Consider the following 13895-nt stretch of genomic DNA (forward strand, 5'->3'; position numbering starts at 1 on the left):
TTTCTTGCACCAGCTTACAATTTTTTTTAGATAAAGGAAGTCCTCACAGAACTTTGAGGGCGCTTTTCTCCTGAACATACAAATTTCTGGATGGAATTTTGCCTAATGCAGACATTTTTGCAAGGAATTTCCCCTAACATCACACATTTTTGCATATCCTTTTCACCAGTATATATGAATCTTTTGCCCACACATGCTTGCCTACACTGTTTGGTTGGAGAACTGCATCACTGAATTCAGAGCAAATGCAAAGGTCAAAAGGATCACTGTATTTCAGTTCACATATTAGGTGTGTTGGCATTAAATGGTGAAACAAACCAAACTTCTTCCTGATTCCTACCTGCGTACTCTGTACATAAGCACTTCCACCCCTCTTCTTGGGACTGTGGGATGATGGCATTTGGACTGGTTAATTCTATTATTTTTAAAGTTGCAATTGTTCATTTAAGCCCAGATAAGATTGCTGGGGGTGGGAAACAAAGAACAGCAGGTTTGAGATGCCGTAACATCCAAAATTGTGCTCAAGAGACTGGGAAGACTGTTGGCAAATGGAATCAGGTTTGTCTTAAGCTCAGGCTGTGTGGTTCGTTGGCATCCCACTATTGTAATTTCTCCCGGTTCCACAGATTACAAGCAGGAGTTGGGAAAACAGGGCCAGATGGAGGCCTGATTGCTTAATGACCAGGAGCTCCCAGGGTCTCTAATCCCTGCTATGAGCCTCACGTGCAGACAGTGCCCCACTGCGGAATAATCCCCGGGGATATGAGAGGGGAAGACATAGTGCAGGCCGGGAAGGTGACTTCATCTGGGCAACATCCTCCTCTCCATTAGTCTAAGCTACCAACACTGAAATCTAGAATCCTAGAAGGGAACCAAAGGTCCCATCAACCCCCTGCAATGCAGGAATCACAGCTCAGGAAGCTCTTGAGAGATGACCCTCTGCTTAAAAACCTCCAGTGAAGGAGAGCCCACCACCTTCTCAGGGAGTCCATTCCACTGTCGACCAGCTCTTACCATCAGAAAAGTCTTCCTAATGTTTAATTGGAATCTCCTTCCTGGTCATTTGGTTTGGGTTCTACCCTCTGGAGCGGCAGAAAACAATCTTGCTCCATCTTTTCATATTTGAAGGTGACTATCACATCGCCTCTCAGTCTTCTCTTCTCCAGGCTAAACGGACCCAACTCCCTCAACCGTAGCTCAGTAGCCTTTGTTTCCAGATCCTTGATCATCTTGGCCACCCTCCTCTGGACATGTCCCAGCTTGTCAACATCCTTCTTAAACTGCGGTGCTCAGAAATGGGCTTAATATTTCCAACTCTAACTAAAAATCTGGCTTCTTTCTAACATCCTCCATCCATCTTGATTTTTAAAAAGAATTTTAGGTTTCTGGGCATTTTCTAATAAATGTTCATATGCAGGTACTTTGTGGGTCAGAGAATCTTGTTGCCTCTTGCTGCATGAGAGTGCCAATGCCATAATTTTACCTTCTTTGACATATTATTATCATGTATCTATTTACAATATTTTTCTCTTGCTGTTCATCCTGAAACAACTCCCAGAGCGGCTTACATCAATGATAAGACAGTCCCTTGCCCTCATGTGTACAAACTAAAAGACACAACACAAAAGGAAAAATGGATTGGGAGGGTGGAAAACAGAAAACTGCAATTATCTTTACTATGTTGCTTCTTTTTTATTTTAAGTACTGCTTTAAAAGCTTTAGAGCTCTCAAAACTTCCCTATGAGGTGGGCCTCTGTGGCCCCATTACCCATATGGGAAAACTGAGTCGAAAAGAGAGCGAGCAAGAGAGAGAGGGAGAATCTTGCTCAAGGTCAGACAATGAGACCGTGGCAGAGACTTTGCTGCTATTGTTCTCACTTGGAACCTTCCAGGGCTGAGCACTGACACCACGCAGAGAGGATTCCAGGGTTGGGCTCTGATATCATGCTGAGCTCTGTCACTTGTGCTGTGGGATTGAGAGAACTTTCCTGCTGCTTTTGCTTTGGGGGAGGGAGAGTGCCTGTGTGTGTGTGTGTTAATGCATGTGTGGTGTGAGATTGTTAATCATTCCCCATCTCCCTTCATGCACACCCCTGACTGCGGCCGTAGTCTCCCATGCCCAGCAATGCATCTCTGACATTCCAAGGAGAGACAAGAACCTTCTGTAGCTGCCTGATTGGATCTTCCTTTATTGCTGATTTCCACCACCAAGGGGAACGGGGTGGGAGAACTGCTACTCTTCCGGACAGCCTCTTGTGTTATATACAGTACACTACCCTCCTCTTTTGCAGGAGCGATTGATATCTTCCTTGCATAGCATTTTGCTTGTAGCATCCTCCCTGACTCCCTACATCCGACACATGCTAAATCCTCTGGCTGGATCAAAGACCCCCTGCATCTGCCCCCCCCATCACATTCTCCACTAGACTCGTTCCCCCCTTCCCCTTTAATCATTATTATTTGTTTGCTTATTTATTTGTTTTATTCTTTTTTTCTGGCTCCCATGGATTTCCAACCTATTTATCCAGAATTAAGCTCTATCTGATTTTAATTTGCTGACATTTTCTTTATCCCTTTGGCTGGGGCGGGGAGGCGAGGGGCTGAGCACGTGCTTCTCCTGTTTGTGTGTCTCTCCAACCCCCCCCCCAACACTGCCATATGGTTTGCACACACTGGAAAAGTGCACATTTTTAGTCTCCCGTTCAAGGATGCGAGAGAAGAACGACAGAATCGGAAGATGAGCTGTCTTGGGTAAGTGGCAAATTGGTCTTTTCTTGGACTCAGAAGGCTCTGTGTGTGTGGGGGGGGGGGAGAGAGAGAGAGAATGCCTTTATGATTTTTTTAACTCAACCCCACTTAATTCTGCAATGAATTGTAGCACACTGCATCTGCAAAGGTTTGCTGGCATCCTCTAGGAGCAAGGAGAAAAGGAAGCAAAGAAAACAACTGGCTTTTGCAAATGTGACCCGGTTAAAGAGGGAGATGGGGAGAGAGAGACAAACTTTTTATTTTAGACTTACAATTCTGCGGCAGTCCGGTAGACGCATGAAAGTCCTCCCGTCCAAAGTGTTTCATGACAAAAAGGGATTTCCGGGCTCTTGTTACCAGGGAAACGGTGGCCTGGACACCATGGGGTTACTGTCACACACCAAGGTCAGCGGGGGTGACCAGATGTTGTGGCAAGACGGGGCAGTTAGGGGCTGCTGGTGGGTAATCTTGATGATGGAGACTGCTGTTGCTCAAAGCTCGAGATGACTTTGGACCGCTGTTAAATCTGCAGGGGGGTTGCAGAGAAGCTGGGTGCTACACTTTTTGGGAAAGGGTTCTTTTAAAATAGTGATTCTGGACCCGTGATCCTAAAGCTTCTTGGTCCCCCACTGATGTGAGAATAGGTTCTTTCTGGGTGCATGCATTACATTGGCACAACTCACATAGACCAACAGTCCATCAAGCTTAGTGTTGTCTACACTGACTCGCAGCAGTGGTTTTCCAGGCAGGGGCTTCCACCCCCCAGCTGTATCTATAGATGCCACTGAAGATTGAACCCTGGGAACTTCTGCATGCAAAGCAGATGCTCTACCACTGATCTAGACACATTGCGGTCAGACACCCAATCCCCTTCGTTATTACACTCTGAAGAGGCAGGGAGTAAGGGCAAAATATTTGAACCAGCTCAGGCTGATATGGGTGGAGAAATTCAGTTCAGCTCAGTTTGCATTGTAGTGTGAACCTTACCTGATTTTCAGTTGTGGAACCAACATGCAGATAGAAACACATCTATCAGTTGATATTTGGATTGCAAAAGCTGGGTTCTCCCCCCCCCCAAAAAAAAATGCATATGAAAATTTATACAGTGGGGGGAAAGTGTAAGTATATGTGAAAATAATGTACCAAAAATCCACTAAATGAGTTTGCAAAAATGTGCAAATTACATGCAAAATGTATATATTTAGGAGAAACATGTCCTGTAATGTTGATGAATTCTGATGAGGACTTTAATTTTTTTTTCTTCACACTCATGAAGAAAAGTGGCAAGCTGGAAAAATAAGAAACTTGGAAAAACTGAAATGGGCAGATTAGGGTAGAGGTATGCAAGATTTCAGTCTTCAAATAATTCTTCCCTTGGTGGAATGGAAAGTGAACTCACTATAGTCAGCTTGGTGGGTTCCAAGCTACTGGAAAACATTTGCACTTTTTGCACTTTTAAGGCTAGCTTTGCAAGCAGCCTGCTATCACTTCGGATTTTCCAGCTTTTGCCATTATACAGACCTAGCAAGGAAACTGTTTTCCAGTCACTTGTGAAACTCAGCAGTGCTCTGTGTGTACTTGAAAGATTGCTACATTCCCGATGTAGAATTATGTGAAACTCAAATGCTTGCGTTCCCTTTCACCTACTTTGGCCAGTCCTCTATAAATATAACAGTCAGTCTTGCCTATTTTGGGTCACCTTTTCAGGGTGAGCATGACAAGCACAGTATGCTGCAAAATCAGTAATTAGTTCACTGAAGTATTTGCAATTTTTTGTGTGGTCAAACGGCCAAACTGCTTTGCTTATAGTGACAGCATTACAGAGATTTATAGCATAGGGAATGGGCATAGGTCTGGGGTGAAGATTCTGCATTCGGGGATGTCGCTAGGGGCCTAAAAGATTTGGGGCATGGGACCAGAGATGCATATTTGTATGAAATCTGCCCATATCGGTTCATATGAACAGATGTGGATCTAGAATGCCACAGAAGGCAAATTAACTGATTTCCCCTTCAGATAAATTCCAAATCAATCCTTTATTTAATTTGCAGCCCAGCCCAGAATATCTCACCCCAATTCCTCTTTGATTCATATACCCCCATTAATTTCCCAAAAGATCCTGCTGCAAATAGGTCAGTGGCTGATTTGCCTGTAGAAGGTCCAAGGTTCAATCCCTGATGGCATCTCTAAGTAGGGCTGGGAATGTCCTTTGCCTGAAACTCAGGAGAGCTGCTGCCAGTCAGTGTAGGTAATACTGAGCTAGATGGATCAATGGTTCCGCTTGGTACATGGCAGCCTCTGAGGTTTGCAGATCAGTTCAGTTCCCCTCCAAGAACCACTGTTCATTACCCTCCTAAATCATCTTTAAATTAGGTCATCTTAAATTAATTATCCCCTCAAATTAATACCTTACCTAGTGACTCAGATCACTCCTGCTGCTCATCCCCCCCCCCCACCAAATTTATTTCCTACCCAGAAACATGCAGGGCACAGTAAAAGATTCAGGTCCCTACTTGATTTGTTCCCCAAAAGTCTTGGGGTTTATCTGTAGCATCTCTGGTTGAGGAAACATCCCCAGTAGCTGATCTGGGAAAGACCACCTTATCAATGAGACCATGAAGAGCTGTAGACCAGCAATTTGATTATGGATGAGGCTGCTTCTTATCTTCATAAAGTATAAGGTTCTGATCTAGCAGTCAGTCTTTATGGGCTGCCATGAATTGAAGGGAAAGGGTCTTGCAATGCAGGAGAGGGCTATTGGGTTGTCCCTGTCCCTGAGCTCTTCTCTTCTTGCAATTGGAATGGGTTTGAGGGACGATGTGGTATTTCTCTGCCTACCATTGCTTTAGATCAGGCTCCACCAACTTTGTACCTTCCAAGTTGCTGGCTGGGGCTGATGAGAATTGTAGTACAAAACATCTGAAGGGCACCAGGTCAGCCTAAGTTGTACCTCCTGGACTTTCCATTTTGGTTTTTCATTCATTTCATATATTGCATTTATATCCCACCTTCTTCCTCCAAAGAACTCAAGCTGGTGTATGTGGTCCCCCCCCATTTAATCCCCACAACAGCCCTCTGAGGCAGATGAGGTCACCCAGTAAGCCTCATGGCCAAGTGGGGATTTGAACCTTGGTCTCCCAGGTCCTGACTCTAACCACTATACCACACTGGACTGGACACAAACTATGGACTCAAAAACTGGTCTTCAAACTAATAACCTCAAATGGGTCCTTCTGGTTTGTATCTCCACTGTTTCTTCACCCTTGCTTGATGTGGTTGGATGTATAAAACCCAGCTTCTTCTCAGCAGAATTGTGGCTTTATACAACAACAACTCAGGGTACTGACTCCGGCTTCCAAAATTGGCACTGATGTCGAGCAATTCTTTTAGTACCTGGAAAGGTAAACCTCAGGTAAGGGACCAGAAGGAACCCTTGCACTGCAGTTTCACACAACAAACCGCAATGGTTTTGGACTGTGGTTTCAGCATCCAATGTATTTTCTTTAAAAAGTTCTTTTTGGCTACACTTAATTTAAGGGTATCTGTATTCATCTCCCAAGAGACCTTTCATAATGAGTTATATGTTTAAGCTTCCCTTTTCCAAAAGGCTCTTCAAGTGGATTTTATTGCTTTCGCATATTCCCTTTCTGCAATGCAGTATGATGGAGGCTTTGATTTGCCACTGTTACTTTGGTTGCTTTTTCAACAGTGGGTAGCAAGGGCAGCAGGTCACATATTTTAGACAGCCTCCTCTTTTGTCGAGCTACTTTCTTTCCCTCTTGCCTGGAGGTTGCAGGGGAACATGTGTTTCTAGAACTGAGCTGCATTGTGTCTCTGGCAGAGATTAAATCTCTTCCCATCAGGGACACTATACTCCACTACAGAAGAAAACGCTGTAGAGTTTGTTTTAGCAGTAGCTGAAGAACAATCAATTTATTCTCCTTCTTCTGTGCTTGGATGTTTTGTTTTTGCAGAAACTGCTAAAAATGTGACAGTATTAAAATGTTGCACCCATCAGTGAGGCTTGCTGGATAAATAACCCTAACCCATAAAACAAACGGGATTTGGGTAAGTCTCTCTGCATAGGCCTGGCAAGGGGCGATAGTTTCAAGGCCTGAGTCATGACTGGGAACCAGAGCCAGCTCTGTCATTAGGCAGAGGGAGGCAGGTGCCTGGGGAGGCTGATGCTGGGCAGAGCTTTGCTTGCTGTGCAGTCCCTGGAGGATGCTGGTAAGGAATTAAGGATTCAAGGGCCAGCCCACTTCATTTCTGTACATGGGTTGTCTGATGGGGGTGGGTGGGGCATTTTGTCCTGCACTTCAGGCAGCAAGAACCATCTCAGACCAGCCTTCCAATGCATTTCTTCCCTAGGACTCTTGACTGCTTGCTGGTCTGGAGCTAGAGTTGATAGTTGAAGGTAGGAGTTTCAGGACCATGGAGAGCTCAAAGGGAGCCACTTGTTCCAACAAGGGCTGAGAGCAGACTGAGCCCTTTCCGTCTCTCCCAGGCAATCTGATTCCATGTGGATAATTTTGGATTCTTACATGGCCAACCCTCTGGCCTGAAGACAGACACTCCATTCCCAGCCCCTCCTGCCACCCACCTGGAGCACTCCTTGCTCAGCTGAACCAGTGAAGTACTGTGGGAGCCATTTGGTTTCTCAGACCTGGGGGGAAGTGCCCTGAGCATCCTGCCTCATGCCCTGTTGGCATGGGAGGATCTTATGGGGACTGCTGTTTGTCATACTAAGCACACTGAGGCTGTAGTGCCAGTTGCTGGAAACCACGGGAGGGGAGAATGCTCTTGTGTTCGGTTCTTCCTTGTGGGCTTCTCATTATGGCAGTGGTTTCCAACCAGTGTGCCATGGCACCCTAAGGTGCCTTGAATGATGGTCAGGGGTGCAGCAGGCAACCCTGTCATCTGTCCCTCTTTACTTCCCTCCCTCCTCTGATGCCCTCTCACATCTCTGCCTCACAAAGGCTTGCACAGCTGTTTGTTGCAACACTGACTACAAGCTCCACAGGCGGATAGTGCCTCTGGGGCTGGCCAGGGGGTGCTGGTTGCCAGGAGCTGAGGCGGCCTTGGCGTAAGCAAGCAAGTGGGCGAAGGAGCCCATCCAACCAGACCGCCAGCCCTTGCTTTTGAGAATGGACAGACAGGTGGGAGCCAAAACAATGAACAGGGTGGTGATACAATTACTACTGCAATCGACACAAGATAATATCCCCAAGGCAACTATCTGTAAACAAACAATAAACATCCATTAAAATGTCAAAAGTAGTCCCCCCCCAAAAATAGGTTTTATCTTGAACAATTGCAAATGCAGTAATAAAGAGTCCACTTTTCTTTGCATTCATCAAGAGATATGATGCTTTTGCCAACCCAGTGCCCTTTAGATGTTTTGGACTCTAGGTTGTGTCTCTGTCATTAGGCTGGCTGAGGCTGATGGGATTTGTAGCATAAAATATTTGGAGGGCACCAGGTTGTGGAAAGCTGCTCTAGCTGCTGCAGAAGACTTGAGCAAGCTAAGGAAGGGCTTTTGCAGTTTTGTAAAAAAAGCATTTTTCTTGTTATGTGTGTGTGTCAGATCATAGGAGCCACTGTTTGATCCACAGAGCTTCTTTCCTCCGTTTGCATCAGCACTGCGGGGAGCCAAAATCTGATCCATTATTTCAAAGTCTGCTAGAATTGGAAAACTCAGAACTGGCAGCAAGTCAACCAATGCAATTGACTGGGCTTTGAAGATTGCAAATGTCAGCTGAGCCCCCCCCCCCCTTTGGAGTGAGGAGAGTTTGCTCCTGGAGCTTGGGGAGAAGGAGGAGCTTTACACTCCCAACTATCAAAACAAGGCCTGCTCAGTCTCTCCTGAGGAGCATCGCTCTTCCTTTGGTACTCCCCTTCAGGGCCAGCCCAAGAGCTTGCCTTACCCTCCATCTCTTTGAGGGCCAACTTTAAAAAGCTGCATCTCTTGGACACCAGCTCCTCTACTCACCCCTCTCCCTAAATTCTAACTGCACCTGAAGCACCCTGCTCCCCCCTGCTGCATGGTAGGACCGGCCAGTTCTGTCCCCATTGAAGGAATTTTGCATTGGCTTTGGCAAGGAGTGTGCAGTGGCCCACATGGCATGTGGCCGGAAGGTCCCCTGGGGACAGTGCCAGCCAGAAAGTGACAAGGTTGAGCTAGAGCAAAAAGCTTGCTGTTTTCGCTTTGCAAAAGACCCTTGCACTGCAGGGGGGGTGGAATAGATGACCCACTGGGTCCCTTCCAGCTCTAGGATCCTATGAAAGCCTGCTTAGAAGAGAGGAGTTGGGGACAGAAGGTTCCTTGCTAGCCCTTTGTGCTTTTCCTTTTCAGTGCCATATCTTCCTATCCCTCTTGGCTGTTCCTCTGGCAGAGTCACCCTTCGGAAGAGGTGGAAGGACAAAAGCCACTTGATCAGTGTGTATTACATTCCCCAAGCAGGGAAGGCAGGATCTTCTCTGGTTACCAAAAGGTGCATTGCAGCAGGTCCCACCCCTCTCCGATGCATCCCAGTCAACTGTGGAGTCCACCAAGCTGTCAGTCTAGCGATAGCACCCCAGGGACTGAGTTTCTGCCTATTAATAGGGAAGGTCACCCAAATACCTGGCAGAGCATCGGAGGCCTCTCTCCTCTCTCCTCCCTCCTCCCTCCCCCTCTTTTGGCTTCCTGCCCTGGGCCATGTGAAGTGATGGCAAGCCAGGCAGATGGCAGCAGGGGGTATGCATGGAGGGGATTAATGCAGACAGCAGGTTGCCCTACTAAACCCTTCATAAAAAAGCTGTAGTGATAGTGGGGGGAGTGAAGCATGGAGCTGTCATCTGTTGCCAGCCAAAAACATTTCCCAGAGTTGTCACAACAATATCAAAGGCTACTCCTGGGGAGCGATGTAAGAAGACAACAATTTCCACCCTGTCCTATGTTTTCGTTCCAATGCAGTTCGGTTTCTGCCAAATACCATGTTATTCCTATCACTGCTCGCTACTTAATGGTGAGTTATGTAACTATTTATGCAACTTACCTTCATTTCAATGCAAAGAAAACTTCAAAACAGAACAATCAATTTTGCATGAGAGCCAGTGTGGTGTAATGTTTAGAGTGTTGTACCAGGACCTGGGAGGTAAAGATAAAGGGACCCCTGACCATTAGATCCAGTCATGACCGACTCTGGGGTTGCGGCGCTCATCTCGCTTTTTTTGCCAAGGGAGTCGGTGTACAGCTTCTGTGTCACGTGGCCAGCATGACTAGGGAGACCAGGGTTCAAATCCCAACTCAAACATGAAGCTCACTGAGTGACCTTGGGCCAGTGACTGCCTCACAGCCTGACCTACCTCATAGGGTTGTTGTGGGGATTAAATTGGGGGGGGGAAGCAACCTATGTACACCACCTTAAACTCCTTAGAGAAAAGGTGGGGTACAAATGCAATCCATGTTTTGTTTTCAGACTTAAAAAAAATTGTTTTCAGACTTAAAAAAATTTCTGTTCTGCCCTCAGTGGCGTCTCCTGGCAGTGCTGGGCATGTCCACTGCCTGAAACCTTGGAGAGCCATTTCCAGTAAAAATACTGTAGATAACACTGAGCTTGATAAACCAGTGGCCTGACTCTGGAAGGCAGCTTCTTGCATTCCTACAGGAAGGGTTGCAGCTCATTGGTAGAGCATCTGCTATGCATGCAGAAGGCCTCTGCTTTGAGGACCAGCGTCTCTGGATAGGACTGCGGAATGTCCCCATCTGAAGCCCACAGGGAGCCTCTGACAGTCAGTGTAGGCAATACCGAGCTAGATGGACCAATTTGGCCACATTTGCACCATGCATTTAAAGCATTGATATCACTTTAAACAGCCCTGGCTTCTCCCAAAGAATCCTGGGAAGTGTAGTGAAGGGTTCTGAGAATTGTTAGGAGAACCTCACAGGGGTACAGTTCCTAGAGTGATTTAGCAATCAATGCCTCTTCCCAGGGAACTCTGAGAGCCGAAGCTCTGTAAGGGGAATAAGGGCCTTCTAACAACTCTCAGCAAACTCTTTGCGAACTACACTTCCCAGAATTCTTTGGGGGAAGGCATGACTATTCAAAGTGGTACGATATGGCTTTCAATGCATGGCGTGAAGGCGACCATAGTCTGACTTGGTGTAAGGCGGATTCCTGTGTTTGTGAAGAGCGATGCTGCCTCTACCATGCCATTCTCTGCTCCTAAAAATGAATCCCTTTGCCCACTCCAGCCTTCTGATGCTCTTTACACAGTCCTTGGAGCCTTTCCCAGCAGGAGACATGGGCCTCAAGGATCTCAGTATGCATCAGAGATATTGGCAAGATTGGCCGCCAGGCCAAGTCCAGCAATTTGTGGCAGCTATAACTGGGTAAATTGGTCCTTAGTTTCAAGCTAACGCAGTCCCCTGAGGCTATGACATTTCATCCCTCCTCCCACCCCTCCCAATCTGGCAGCCTGGCTGGGTTTATACGCTATAAACCGAGAGTAATCCAGTGCGATGTATTTAATCTACCCGGAGATGTGTCTTCCTGTGGAGCTGATAGGTCCAAGGTACACTTTAGCTGCTTTTGCAATGATAACCCACTCATCCCTCTCCAGTCCACCAGCTCTCACTGAGTTGTCAACAGGTGACCCAGAATGAAGACAAATGAAGAGCCACATCAGGCAGGAGGTTTGGGGACTGGTAGATGACAGATCAAAGTCTACCAGGAGGGTCTTCTGCACAATCCCTGTTGACATGGATGTGAGTGTCTCTTTGACTCAGCCCATCTATTCGGCTGTTTAAACCTCCCCAGCAGCTGAAACAAGTTCAAGGGGTTGTTATCCAAGGCCAGGCCCTGACCAGATGGCTGCCTTTCCTTCTTGTGCAAAAATGATACCTGTTCAGAATGATCAAAGGGCTAGGACTAATCCCCAGATGAGGTTGCAACCTCTGGGGCTTCCTAGTTTAGAAAAAGGCAAGAAAATAGAGACATGATAGAGGTGCATAAGGTTATGCATGGTGCAGAGAAAGCAGATAGAAATATCCCACCTTCTACTTCTCTCTGATTATGTGCCATTCTGGGCTCATCACTTGACTACAAATCGGGAGAGAGCTGGGCCGGCCCTCCCTTGAGGCAAGGTGGAGCAATTGCGTCTGGGCAGCAGCCTCCGGGCCATTGGGAATGGCAGCAGATCTAGGCCCACAAGTCACCACTCCCCTCCTCCTCCCTTCCCCTCTGCTGCCTCCCATCCACAACCCTCCTCCCCTGCCACCGGCCTTATTCTCATTCAATTTCCATTTTGCCTCAATGGGAGAGGGATTCAAGTGATACCTCGGGTTACATACGCTTCAGGTTACAGACTCCGCTAACCCAGAAATAGTACCTTAGGGTTAGAGTTAAGAACTTTCCTTCAGGATGAGAACAGAAATCGTGTTCTGGCAGTGCGCTGGCAGCAGGAGGCCCCATTAGCTAAAGTGGTGCTTCAGGTTAAGAACAGTTTCAGGTTAAGAACGGACCTCCAGAACGAATTAAGTACTTAACCCGAGGTACCACTGTATAGTTAAACTGTGGCACTCACTCCCACAGGAAGCAGTGATGGCACCCACATGGAGGGCTTTCAAGGAGGATCAGGAAAATTAAAGAAAAGGTTATTGATGTCTACTTGGGCGCAGCCTGTGGGTTTCTCAGAAGAGGCATCTGGTTGGCCACTGTCAGAACAGGATGCCCTTGGCCTGATCCAGCAGGCTCATCTTAAGTTTTTAACACCAGGGAAATATATCACTGGTCTGTGCCCTGATCAACACACTTTGTACCGGTGGGGAAGAGGAAGGGGCCGAAAGGTCCAGCAGCCCCCAGGGGCAGGCCTTCTGTCCAGCTAAGCCCAGCAACAAAATCAATTGGCTGCATACATACAATTCCTTCCAAGCATATTTTTTTCCACCTCAAATTATTCTGGGCACTGTTAAGGGCAGCCACTGTTAATGGTAACTCTGCAAAGGGTGAACTATTAGTACGTGTTGCCTTTTCTAGAATAGCTGCTGTTCCCGCTGCTGCTGTTAATACTTTTGCTGTGTGAAGTTTCTCCCCCTGATCACAGGATGTAATTTGAGGCCAATTAATTGGTGCTTTTTGGAGCCCTCTTCCTCAGAGAAGCTGCAGTGGCGTCACCTCCATGGGAAACAGGCAGCTCTGTGAAAGAGGCAGGAGAAGAGGGGGGGGGGGCTGCCTGCCTGGGTTTCAGGCATTGGAGACAGAAGGGAAAAGCAGGGAGAAGCAAGGAGGCTGGAGGAGGAGAAAGGTGCAGGGCCTTCTCATCTCTGGAGCAAGAAGGGGAAAGGGGAGGACGGTGGTGACGCCCCTCGGGCAAAGCCATTTGCAAAGAACGCCTGCGGTCAGGAGAACTTGCCTAGCCCATTAGGCAGGGTGGGGCTGGTGCCTTAAGTGGCAGGAGCCCCCCAGGCGGTCTGCCAGCTGGTGCCCCACATGCCCTGCAACCTCCGCCACAAGTGTGTGTGTGGGGAATAGCCCAATTGCATACAAAGCAGGCAGTGAAAAATATTGTAGGACTGGGGTTAGGTGGATGCCCTAGAATCGTAGAGTTGAAGGGACCACGAGGGACATCTAGTCCAACCTGCTGCAATGCAGGAATCTTTTGCCCAATGTATGTTCTTGGGGTCCCTTCAACAGCCCTCTGATTACCTCCCCCACCCCCAAGTGGGGAATAGGCCCCGTCGGAGTGTTAATCGTAGGGTTGCTGAGCTGGAAAGGACTCCAAGGGTCATGTAGTCCACCCCTGCATCCTTTCATCCTATGCTCATCCTGTATATTGGTATAAATTAAACCTTATCTCACAGCAATGCCATCAGTCTTCCACTGAGCCCACCTCCGTACACACACCTTTAGCCTCAGGTGAGGTCCATCTCAACCTGGATGCCCCTGCAGAGGTCATGGGAAATCAAAACCCACGCTCGATTGCACCTGGCAGCGACTTTGTTCCAATATTTTGGGCATCCTGGTAGCTGCCGAGTAGCCCTGCAAAAAGACCAAAGCGTCCTCAGCTGCTCTGCCTGCGTGGGTAGGCTTGGCGTGGGCGTTTGCGTTCCCGAATGCCAAGCGCAGCAAAGATGCCTTCAGCGGGTGGAATGCGGGGCTGGT

At 47.6% G+C, this 13895-nt stretch overlaps 1 protein-coding gene across 4 annotated transcripts in view; it reads left to right on the forward strand.

Moving 5' to 3' along the window:
* Window positions 1-13895, forward strand: part of GRID2IP (Grid2 interacting protein) — a 61500-nt gene that overhangs the window by 16214 nt on the left and 31391 nt on the right. The window contains exon 1 of one of the 4 annotated variants that reach the window (XM_081888963.1): window positions 2015-2751. The exons of the other annotated variants lie outside the window; for them this stretch is intronic. Within the exon in view, the coding sequence (XP_081745089.1) occupies window positions 2738-2751 (14 nt within the window). The 5' untranslated portion in view covers window positions 2015-2737. Of the gene's footprint in view, window positions 1-2014; window positions 2752-13895 lie in introns of those variants that run through there. 4 annotated transcript variants of the gene reach the window in all.

The sequence above is a fragment of the Podarcis melisellensis genome (assembly GCF_964234715.1).
Source record: "Podarcis melisellensis genome assembly, chromosome: 14".
Classification (NCBI taxonomy): domain Eukaryota; kingdom Metazoa; phylum Chordata; class Lepidosauria; order Squamata; family Lacertidae; genus Podarcis; species Podarcis melisellensis.